Raw genomic sequence first — 12708 nt, 5'->3', positions numbered from 1 at the left:
GCAAGTTGCCCCGCAAGCCGCAATTATAGAGGTCGGAAAGAATTCCGTGCCTCCATGTACGATCGTAGGCCTTTTCTATATCGAAAAATATAGCTATCACATGCTCCCTCTTTACGAATGCATGTCTTATTGATGTCTCAAGGCGTAATAGATTGCATGTCGTAGACCTGAACCGTCTAAAGCCGCTTTGATGTTTAGATAAAATATTGTTAACCTCAAGGTAGTGCATAAGGCGATAGTTGACCATGCGTTCCATGAGCTTACATAGGCAACTGGTCAAAGCAATAGGTCTGTAACTGTTAGGTTGCTGAGGATTTTTGCCAGGCTTCGGGAATACAAGAACAATGGCTGCTCGCCAGGTGTCAGGAAATGAGTGACTGACCCAGATCCGATTAAATAATATGAGTAAATGTGAGTGTGATTCAGATGAGAGATGCCGAATCATGGAATAATGAATGGCATCGATCCCTACAGCTGAGTCAGGACTTCGCTGCAAGGCCGTCGTCAGTTCATGAAGGGTGAACAATGAGTTGTACCCCTCCGGTGTAAAATGCCGGAAGGTGTACGATGTACGTTCGGCTGATGATTTAATGGGATGAAACGATGGGGGATAGTTCGCATCACTGGAAACAGTGGCGAAATGGGCGGCGATGGTATCCGCAATATCCCTCACATCGCTGATGATAGTGTCATTGGTGTTTAAAATAGTGATTGGATGAGACTGATAATGACCATTGATTTTTCGGATCCGGTCCCAAATGACTTTAGATGAATTGATTCCCGTGGTAAACTTGTGCCAGGAGCCTGGTTCTTCTCGCTATCGCCTTTGCTTTTAAAAATGCCAACTTGTTGTCATGGGTAGGATACCGCCGGAACCTACTCCATGTTTTCTTTTGTGCTTTAATCGTAAGATTGTATTCGTGGTTCCACCAAGGTTTAGGAAAGTTTCGAGGAGACTTTGGGTGTTGTTTCATTGGCTGCTGAGATCATGCAACTGGTCACAAGGTCAATACAGTGGTTAACATCGGGTTTCGAAACCATATCCTGACCGTGAAGTCTGCCCATCGGGCGACCGAGGAGGACCCTCAGGTATGCTATGGCTTCGATCAAGGCACTTAACCACTAGAGGAAAATGATTGATCCCGTGGAGGTACGGATCGACCGACCAGGACCAGTTCGGCAAGAGTGAAGGTGAGCATAATGATAAATCTATTGCAGTGAAACTATTGTTTGGGGCATGGAAATGAGTGAAACTGCCATCATTCATGATGTCAAGGTCCATGTCGTCTTACAGCCGTTCAACCATTTCCCCACGAGGGGTGTTGCTGTTAGAACCCCATATCATGTTATGTGCATTGAAGTCTCCAAGAAGAAAAAATGGTGGAGGTAATTCATCAATCAGATCTTCTAGATCTCTCTGTAAGATGGTGTCATTTTGTGGAAAATAAATACAACGGATGGTAATTCTTAGGCCTGTAGAGATTTCCACCGCGATGGCTTGCAGGTTCGTGCGCAGCGTTAAAACGCGCGACAACACGTGATGTGGAACCATCAGAGCAACACCGCGGCAGGCTCTACTCCCGTCATCGTAATCGATACGGAACAGGGAATGTCGCCAAATGTTCCATGTCTCCGAGGGCTTCGTAAAAGTTTCCTGGAGTGCCACGCAAACAGGATGATATCGATTGATCAAATCCTTGAGATTTTCGTAATTGGATCTAACACCACGAATGTTCCATTGAATTATGTTGGCCATAAATTCAAATTTCAAATAGAAGTAGACGGTTCAAGGTCCTTAAATTTATTCCGGTCAATCTTGCGGCGGGTAGTACCGGATTCTGTAGGATTGTCAAGATCCATGTCACCAATCGATGTATCATCGATAAGTGACACATTTTTAACGGTGGGATGTGTCAAAGCTCTCTGTATGGCTTTTTTGGAATACCCCGTCTTGAAAGGTTTCTTTTTTGTTTTATTTCCAGAACTAATCTTCGGTTTGGTACCAGTAGATATTTTGAATGTGTTCGCTGTTGCTTTTCCCGCTTCTTCTTCGGAGGTAGTGGACTCCCTCCGGAACAACAGCAGCCACAACTATTGCATGGTTGATTGGATGAAGTTTGAGTGGATGTGTTAGCAATTGGTTCGGTCTGAGTTGTAATAGAAACTTTTGTTACATTGTTAATCTTGTTAGCAGTCGGTGATTGTGAAGTCGTATTGGCGTATGATTTACCAACTATTGGAGCTTGGTTAGATGTTATGCGACGACGTGCTTCGATATACGAGATGTTATTAAGGACCTTGATCTTCTGGATCTCTTTTTCTTCGTTCCATTTCGGACACTTTCTGTCAAATGCGGGGTGAATGCCACCGCAATTGACGCACTTGAATGATGTTGAAGTGCAGTTGTCCGAAATGTGGTCCTTCTCACCGCATTTTGCGCAGGTGGGTTGACTGCGGCATGCCGTTCGTGAGTGACCGAATTTCTGGCAGTTGAAACATCTTACGGGGTTAGGTATGTATGGGCGGATTTTGAGGCTATAATAGCCTATCTTAATATCTTTCGGCAATGTCGGTGATGAGAATGTCAGGATTATGTTACGTGATGGAGCTGGATTGCCATCTTTGCGGCTCATGATATGCTTGGCAGATGTTACGCCTTGAGACGCCAGCTCTTCTGATAGTAGTTCTTCATCCATGTTAATCAAGTTAGTATCTGAAATGACACCACGTGAATAATTCAACGTGGGATGAATTTTTGCTGTTATGGGAATATTCCCAAGAGATGTGAGCTTTTGAATAAGTTCGGATTGTTTCGGTGTGTTAATTTCAATTAGAAGGTCTCCTGAACGAAGAGCCTTCACTGATTTTAATGTGCCTATTGCGCCGTAGAGAGCTTTGTCTATTAAGAATGGTGATGCTTTGGCCAGAGGTTTATCGGTGTCAGTAGAATGCAAGAAGAAAAATGAAACAGTAGGAGCAGGTTCAGTGACAATTGTTTCGCTCATAGCTATACGTTGACGTTTTGGTGCATTTGTATTTTTCCCCATTTTGGAGATAGTTTGTTCGGCCCCTACCGACCATGCCCACCATGGAGCCCTACGAGGGGACGCGCACACGTAACTGATGAAGGTTAGTGGCAACGCCAGGTTAGGTAGGAACTATACACCACCGAAACAGGCGAGCAGACGCGTTCCAGATCCAAGAGCGACGTGAAGCAGCACCAAGAAACCTCACGAAGTCCGACAGGCCCGGTCCCTCTACCTGCCCAGTAGTGTAACCCCTTCAGCCACCGAGGCGACCAGCCGATTGACCCAGACGGGGCTAATCCAGGCCTCCCGTTTCGGCTGAATCCGAGGCCAAAGCTAGCGCATCAGGCTAACCAGGATCCCCATCTCCAGCCTTACGGGTCTCCACGCAGGTAGACAGCGTCCCGGATGGAGCATACGCTAGAAGCAATGCCCCATCCGGGAGGACCCCTCCCCGCCGGAGCGGGGCCCACAATGAGGGGTTGGACACAGAAGACAAACATGTACAGGACAAAACGAGACGCAAGACATGTACTGCAAGATGTGTAGAAATAAACATGTAATTTGGGCTATTGAAGGTGAAGTATATGAGCACAAAAAGCGATGACAATGACGTGTGATAGATTTCGCATTACCCAGAGTGCACCACGAGGAGGCCTATCACATTACACCCCTCTATTTCTCAAAAAAGTATCGTATCCTGAGATGTGTAAGAAAGATTCATCCCCATCGTTTGCCCAAGATTCTGTAATGGCTATAAGATTCAAGCCCTCCACAACTATCATAGTTTCTAAAAAATCTTTCTTATTACCCAAGCTCCTGGCATTTATTAACACACATTTTAATTTGCCCGGTGGTTTGTTGTCAATCGAGAAGCCATCCAAGTCAGAGGTGGGTAATTTCAAGTCAGTACTGTTGGTGATTATCATTAACTAACCCGCATTCCCGACTACGTGGTCTGGGAGTAAAAAACCTGACCTAAGACTATCGTAAACCTCCCAGACCCCTCTCTTATTTAGATGGATCCCATCCGAACGAAGCCACCTATCGGTAAATGCGGGAAGCTCCAAGAACGTGACCCCAAGTGAGGAGCAAATGTCCTTCAGGCCTGTGGTGTTTGGGGACACATAGCCAGAAACTGCCCGTCGAAGAACACGTCCCATCGGGCCGAGATAGTTTCGCAGAACGCGAATCGGACACTGACTGCCAACGCTGGTAACAAGAAGTCTAGCTGTGATTGGTATCTAGACAGTGGTGCAACGGAGCACATGTGTTCATAAAAATATATGTTTCTCAATTTGACAACTGTGAAGTCAGCTATTTCCACTTCGAATTCCGAGAAAATGGAAGTTGTTTTGAAGCCTGTTACATCCTGTGGTAAAGAAACATTCTATCTAGTTGACGTTCTGTACGTACCAGAGCTCGACGGTAACCTCCTTTCAGTGGGAAGAATCGAGGAGATGGAAATGACTTTCATTTCAAGGGGTCAAGGACCTTAATGAAAGAAATAGAGTAATCCTTACTGCATATAGAAGTGGGAGACTTTATAAGGTTGAAGAAGCGAGGACTTATAAAGCGCGTATCTCAAGGCATGAGGATCTTATCCACCGACGCTTAGGATATTTTCATTTGAATGCAGTGAAGAAGCTCATGAAGCAGTATGACACTGTCAACAGTTGTTCAGAAGCAATGGAAGATGGAAATATTTGCTCTACTTGTGTCCTTGGAAAGATAAGAAAAATTCATTTCCCTAAAGGAGAGACCAAACGTGCATCGAGGCCACTTCAGCTCATTCATAGTGATGCCACAGGACCTATCATGCCTACATATAAAGGAGGGTCAAGGTATATTGTCACTTTTGTTGACGACTACTCAAGGTATGCAGTAGTGAAGCCTATGAAATCCAAATGTCAAGTCCTCGAGAAATTTATTGAGTTCAAAAGGACTGTTGAAAATTTCCATGGAGTTAAAATCGCTACTCTACGAAGCCACAATGGAGGGGAATATATCAGTCATGAATTTAACGATTTTTTGAACAAAAATAGAATATCGAGGCAGCTCACGGTCCCTAGAACTCCAGAGCAGAATGGGGTAGCTGAGAAAATGAATCGCACCCTGTTCGACATGACCAGATGCCTTCTTTTAGACTCGAAGGTCCCAGACAACTTGTGAGCAAATGCCGTCATTACCGCCTGTTATTTGCGAAATGCCCATCTGAAGCTATCCAGGGAGGTATACCCGAAGAACTTTGGACAAAAAGGCCTGTCAAAACTAGTCATCTTAAAATTTTTGGTTGTAAAGCGTATGCGCACATCGATAAAACGGAAGTAAAGGGAAAGTTAGGAAAGCGCTCACATGAATGCGTTTTCATTGGATACGCTGAAGGGCTCAAGGGATACAAGTTGTGGAACGTAGACGAAGACATATTTTTCCCCAGTAGGTATGTGAGGTTTGATGAGACTGACTCCTCCTGAATTGAAAAACAGATTGACTATTAATTCACTTCCTTTCAACTGACAATCTAAATAACCAAGAAGTACAAGTGACACCTCCTGGAGCCCCTCTAAGGGATGCATTGCCCGACTTGAAGGATGCAGAGCAAATGGTTGGAAAGTCGAAACAGTCTACAACCGCTGCGAATCAACCTCCAGATGTTAGAAGCAGCAAGAGACAAAGAAGACGTACAAGTTTTTATGAGAATCCAGTGTCATACAAAGCTGTCAATGAAGCGCAGTTTAATGCTGATATTCAGATCGAAGATGCGATGGAATCAGAGGCGTCGGAGCCGGGGGGCTGTGGGTGCTCAAGCATGCACCCCCAGAATTGATTCAGAAATTAAAATTTCCGATATAAAACTAAAGACGAGCACCCACAGTTTAGAAATACTTCCGACGCCCCTGGATGGAATCATCTGATGCAGAAATGTGGAAAGCAGTTATGAAAGAAGAAGTAGAACAAGTCGCTGTTGAGGAAGCTGGGAAAGTGAGTGACGCTGTCATTGAAGAGAAACCGGTAACCAGGAAACGTGGTCGGGCAGCTAGATCGGCTAAGAAGACGACTGATAACGACGATAACTCTAATCGGAAAAGGCGAGAGAGACCCGCTAAAGCAGCTGCCAAGGAAAGCGACTAAGACGACGACTCCGACAAGGATGGTACCGCCGACGTGAAAGCCAGTCCGAAAAATCGCGAGCGCAAGGCGTCGATGACAAAAGCTAAAGATGACGAGCAAGAAGGTTCCGAACACGAGGAGGACAGTGATGACGACATCGGCTCGGATTCAGATTACGAATCAAAGTTACTGAAGCGAAAGGCCGTAGGCCGGCAGACAAAAAGGGGACGATGAAATGGTATTGGAGAGAAAGAAGAGGATGAAGTAGTTTTTTTTGCCGTCCAAGAAACACGGTGATGGTCACCAAGGTAAGAAATCGAAGAACTACGAGTCCGACGTCGATAACGGTGCCGGAGAAGGAAGAGAATGAACCAAAGGCTAGGAAGTGCAGCAGCACACCAGCTGCAGGCAAGGAGGATGAAGCGCAACAATGTTATTTTTCCTTTCGTCATGATTTAGCAAGGAGGAGTGTTACGATATAAATGTGAAGCCTTTATAATGGCTGGTTATGCCAAAAGCATGAAGAGTATTGTGGTTCTCCTTTTGGCAACATGTTAAGTGGAATGTCTCCCCGTAAATAAAGTGTGATGATGAAGGACGTGCGTTTCCTTGTGTGATTTAGTGTATTTCATTTAACCGATGTGTATCCAGTCCACCCACCCCGTTGTTTCGCAACGTTTTCCTCAATGGTCTTTATAAACGGGAGACATTAATAAAAATACGTCAGTAGCCGACAAGCGGCAAAAACCGTAAATTCGCCTCTGAAGACGGCCCCGGTCCATCGTCTCCCTCGCCAATGGTAGAAATGCGTAAATGACTTACGAGAAGAACTTGCTGGCTTTGGTGATGTCCATTGCTTCTTTCTTACGAACTGTGAGGCCAGTTGACCCCGCTGGTTCGTTGGTTTCGTAATAATCAAGTCAAAAAGTAATGAGCGAGAGACGAAGGTTCAAAATCATAAAAATATTGTTGGTATAGTTATAAGGATATGTACAACTTGAATCAATTAATGTATTCATTATTCTTTCTCGGATTGTCCAAGTCCAGGACCTTTTCCTTAGGTCCCGAAAGTCGCTCTCCTCTCCCTGTCTCGACACCCCCTTGGGTCGTTTCTCTTCTCCCTCGACTTGGTGGGGCAATGGAGGGGTCGTAACGTCACACGAGCTTTCAATATTCGACGCGTATTTCGTAGGCAGCCATGCTAGTGATGTTCCGATTCGTCTTTTTTTGACTCCACACAGTGGCGTGGAAAAAATAATTACTTGTCATTCTCATTGCTTTCTGCATTCCATCACTTCTGTGTTTTCTCGCTTCTCTGTATGCAGATTCTTGATATTCCTCGTAAGACATGATTATCAGTTTAGCAATAACCTTCTCTTCGATGAACTTTGCTCTCACAGCTTTCTTCACAGATACAAAGCCCGGATGGAGGGTGATTGGTCCAAAAGTTGAGAACAACCCTCTCATCAATTTTGAATTATAGTTGTTTGCATACCGGAGATATACACTGCTCAAAACAATTAGGGGATCAAGCAAAAAAGTGAAGAAAAACGTGCGAGACAGCCACGTATTGGCATACAATGGATAGTAAACGCCTATCAATGCGCAATACAGAAAAAAGACGTAAAAAAATTTGGAATTAAGCTTTAATTCTTTGAAAATATGGAAAAAAACATGAAAAGATGATTTAGGGCAACAATTTGGTTACATGTAAACGATAAAAAAAAGTACTGTTTAGACATGATGCATGAGTTTTAATAGGGCGTGTGGTGTCCTCGAACATCTAAGACTGCTGCACACCTGTTTGCCATGGATGCGATGAGGTTATCGATCAGACTTTGGGGAATACTGTTCCACTCCTCAAGAAGTGCAATCTGCAAGTCTCGGACAGTAACAGGCGGCCTTGGTCGCGCAGCAATGCGGATTCAGGTCAGGAGAGCACGCTGGCCATTCCATACGCTGTATTGTTTCAGCTTCAAGCATGTTCTCTACCAGACGAGCTCTATGCGGTCGGGCATTATCATCCTGGAAAATAAAGGAATCTCCAATGGCTCTAGCGTAAGGGATGACATGAGGTCGCAGTATCTCGTCTGCATACCTTCGGGCCGTCAAAGTGCCATTCCGAATGATATGCAGGTCCGTATGTCCGCCTATGCTGATTCCACCCCATACCATCCAACCAGCTCGTCTGTATTGTGACCTTCACGAACGAATGCGGCGTTATTTCGAGTGCCCCTGTCCCTCCATACCAGAACACGTCGGGTGTCACACTCCGGACTGAATCGGGACTCGTCTGTAAACAGCACTTGGCTCCAATCATGTTGCTCCCAATCTCGATGTTCAGCAGCCCATCTTCAGGCCGCACGGTGGCGGGGGGTCAACGGAATGCAGACCATTGGCCTACGTGCATAGAGCCCTCCCTCATGAAGCCGATTACGTACTGTTTGGCTGGACACCCTTCGTCCTGTTGCCAAGAGCAACCGTCTTTGCAGCTGCGTAGCATTTTGTGTTCTGTTTCGACGGGCTGTTAACCGTATATACCGGTCATCAGTTGTTGTAGTGGCGCGTGGCCGACCTTGCCCTGGTCGACGTCTAACATTTCCTGTTTCTTGGAATCGATTCCACAGCCTTGCAACAACACTTCTGGCGACTCCAACAGCGTCCGCGACACTACGTTGTGTTTGCCCGGATTCCAGTCTGCCTATTACACACCATGCCATGGATTCCGGTAAATCACGTTGTTGAGACATCCTCAAGTCACCTTGTCTCAAAAAAAAATACTGCGCAATCGAATTTCAAAGTTCAGCAGTAAAACAGACGTTTCTGCAACATCCCGATTTCTGCTCTTAGACGTCATGAACTTCGATTTGCATATGAAGTTTTCTTCTTCCGTTTCCTGCTAGGCTTTAAATTATGGATGATTCATTTTATGTTACTTATCGGTATACATCTTTGCGTAATTTTGTTAAAACCATGTGCTCCCCCAATTGTTTTGAGCAGTGTATATGACATCCATACTTATTATGGGCATCTTTTTTCAGCCACCTCGTTGAGCATTTTGCCTGTTGTGGCGTTGTATTTGTATAATACGATCAAAACTTGAATGTGCATGTGTTTGGAATCCTCATTACAATAATGCTATTGATGATATTGAAATTATACGAAACTCATTTATGAGATATTTGCATTTTAAGAAATTTAGAGCGTATGACATTACAATTTCAACAAATTTTTTTAATTACCAGTCTCCAAAAAATGAGAAGAAATTTCATTCCTTTGAAATTTTTCTGGAGGTTAATGGTAATATCGATTGTTCTTTTCTGTTATCCTAAATAGGATTCTTGATCACACGGTACAACACAATGTCAAATAAATTTTTCATATAGCTCACTTTAAGTGCATTGATTGTTCTGTCTTGTGCTATAAATGTATTTTGTATAATATTTTACCTGACGAATTTAATATATTTGCAACACCTATTGGTAAATTCAAAGAGCTTCTCTCCGATTGATCAGCGATTTTTTTTCTTTAAATGATTTCTTGTATATTTGAGCCTTTAAAAAATATTTCCATTTTATTTTTAATCGTGGTGTGTTTTTATTTTCATTTTTAATTGATCCGGTGATTTTATGCAGGCCTTCATTTTACTTATTTGGTATTGACTAGTGTTTCTCTATTATGTATTTTATATCTGTGTATTGTATTCACAATATTTAGATCATACCTTGCTGTAATTGGATTGTTTTCTGTAGCGTGGTATTTAAATAAATGCGTACTATAAAACAGCCAACCCTCTGAGTTTGTCGGTCCATTAACAGAACATCCTGTATACAGTGTGTTCGGTCTAATCATGTGAAAAATAGTTGAATGACTCCCCTCACTCAGTAACATTTGCCAATTTTACATTACTCTTTGATAAGATATTTAGATATGAAGTTCGGTACTAAATATATATTGAATTTTTTTTCTTTTACATCAGGCTAGGTGTGGATGGTGTTATAACTAATTATCCCCAAACATTTGCCGATGTTTTAAAAGAAAGAGAATTTTCCAGTCGTTTTCGAATGGCCACGATCCACGACAACCCATGGGTGAGATTTACCAATAGTGGCAACATCGATGAATCTAACATAGATCCACAAGGAAAAGAACTTTAGCACAAAAAGATGCCATAATTGGTTTTTATTTTGGACCAGAAGCATTTTGAAAAAAGTCTGTTTACGACACTTGAAGGTAGTCAAAACACAATACACGTGGCATGTTCTGCCAAAGAAAAGGTGGTGATAGACATGCCCAAGTGGATCATGAAACACCCCATCAACTCTGTCCTATCTCAAACCGTTTTCAAGTTATGGTGGATAATCGATTATAGAAGAAAAGTCCATCAGGTCTGCAAAATCCAGATTTGTGAGTTTCTGAGAGGCCTACACGCAAATTAAACTCATATTTGGTATAAAAACTATATGCTGCAACACACATGAATTTCATTGGCATATCTGTATTTAATGGCGTGCTTCAAACGCTGACAGATTGGTGAAGTGAAAAATTGAATTGTCACCAAAATCTACTACAATTACTTCGACGAACGCAGATTTCAGTGATGCATTGCAAAACGAAAGACTGAACTAGACCACCGATGTGCTTTATTGTAAGCTGTTTCGAAAGCGGTTCAATGGAAAAGTTTTTGGTAAATTTGACAGATTGTAGCTAGAAGGGTGTTTGCGTAACTGGCGATGAAAATTTTTGGCGACAATTCGATTTTGAACTGCGGTAATGTTTCCGCGCTAGTACCCGACCAATAAAAAAATCCAGCTATTTCAATAAAATTGGTGTGTCACCTTATAGGATTTCTTTCCAAATGTGTGCTTAGTTATATATATAGATCTTTCAGAAACATCACAAATTTGGGGGTTTTCAGACTTGAGTTTGTTTCCATAATCGATTATGCACCATAAAATTCGAAAACAGTGCGGGATAGGGCAGGGTTTTAGGGGTGTTTCATGTTCCACTTATGCTCGTCTTTCACCCGCTTTCATTTGGCAGAACATGTCGTGTTCACCCTGTATATACCTTGTTTTTTTGTTTAATCGTCTTAAAGATGCTGAACTTGATTAATTTTTCACTTGTCTCAAAGAAATAAACATTTTTTTACTTGTCTCCTAAGAATTTTTTTTTCCTTTAATTTAATCTTTATTGTTAGCGATTTATTTTTCAATGAATAAATATCTAGACAACAGACAACCCTTTACCTAGTCAGCACGAACCATTGGGTTGACGGGTCCCTTTGGGAATATTTGGGGGAGATTGGATAAAAAACAATTTGCTCATTGTTTCTGTAAGTGTGCCATTCAGTTTTTCCTTCTCTGATGAACTGCAGGATGCTACATTTCTATAAATGGATGGCCAAAAAATAGAAATTCTAAAAGTATCAAACGAAACACCGCATTCACATCAACAATAAAAACATAAGTTAATTAATTTTTTATTTTTATTCTCTTATGAATACAATGATCCCAAACATTAAAAATTCAGAAAATAAGACATAACAATGAATCAATGTATCAAAACAATTCCAAAACACAAAATTAAATTTAAATGAAAAATAGAACAATAAAAGTATACATACAACCCCGAAAGTAGCAAAAAGTGTTCCATTATGTACAACGCACTAACAATGGTACGTTTAAAACGCAAAAAAATGATACGATGGTTCTTTTTTCTCGAAGTAAAATCAATCGTAAATAAATGAAAAAAATCATAAATTTATTCCAATGTGACGATACACAAATATACATATGAAATTGAGCGCACACACAAACAAGAAAGACATCTGTGTGGCCCCAAGGGATAATTTTCCTTCCAGGAAGCCTATAAGATTTATATCTTCTTCTGTTTACACAAGCAAAATAAGAGAGAAAAAAATAATAGTAAAAGTAATACAAAGAGTGATACATATATATACATATTTTTCTCTTCCTTTGAATATTTCTATTTGTTTAGCCACCAATTTGAACCAAAATACATTACAATGTTATTAGGTTTTCTATTTGCATGAAGACAAAGTAATGAGAAAAAACATAAAATAGACGATTGGAATTTCACAATTGTGAAGGTTTCGCAAAAAGTTCAAGAATTATATAGATTGTAAACGATTCAGTGTGGAAGACATAGCATATCTAGACACTATCACATAAATTATTAGCAGGGCATGTGAAGATGAAATAGAGCAATCAAAATATTTCATAATGCTAGGAAAATATCATTTTCATTATTTCAGACGTTTTAACACATATTGATATCTTTCATACTTTTTGTTAGTGTTGTTAGTTGTTTGGTGCTCCGATTGGAAAATATTCATTATTTTAGGTGCATTGAAAGAGAAACTTTTCTGGTATTTGATATTCGTTTTTCTCTGTAACCATTCGTTGTTTCTTGTTAAGAAGTTAATCATTCTGTAAATATATAGCTGTATTATTATTGTTTTCACGATATGTGTCCATTATCATATATGTTGCTTAGTTTTTCAATGTTGGTTTGGTATGCACCTCCCCAAGCACATAAGCCATAGGTT

At 41.6% G+C, this 12708-nt stretch overlaps 1 protein-coding gene across 1 annotated transcript in view; it reads left to right on the top strand.

Annotated features, from left to right (window-relative positions):
• LOC149074627 (dermonecrotic toxin SpeSicTox-betaIIA1-like) overlaps positions 1-11711 on the top strand; it is an 80324-nt gene extending 68613 nt beyond the window's left edge. The window contains exon 6 of the mRNA XM_089247002.1: positions 10117-11711. Within this exon, the coding sequence (XP_089103128.1) occupies positions 10117-10294 (178 nt within the window). The 3' untranslated portion in view covers positions 10295-11711. The remainder of the gene's footprint in view (positions 1-10116) is intronic.
• The last annotated feature ends 997 nt before the right edge of the window (positions 11712-12708 follow it).

This window comes from Pholcus phalangioides, unplaced genomic scaffold, assembly GCF_987345545.1.
Source record: "Pholcus phalangioides strain wild (caught in Gottingen) unplaced genomic scaffold, Ppha-v1.0 ptg000017l_1, whole genome shotgun sequence".
Classification (NCBI taxonomy): domain Eukaryota; kingdom Metazoa; phylum Arthropoda; class Arachnida; order Araneae; family Pholcidae; genus Pholcus; species Pholcus phalangioides.
This window is presented reverse-complemented; position numbering and strand designations above follow the sequence as displayed.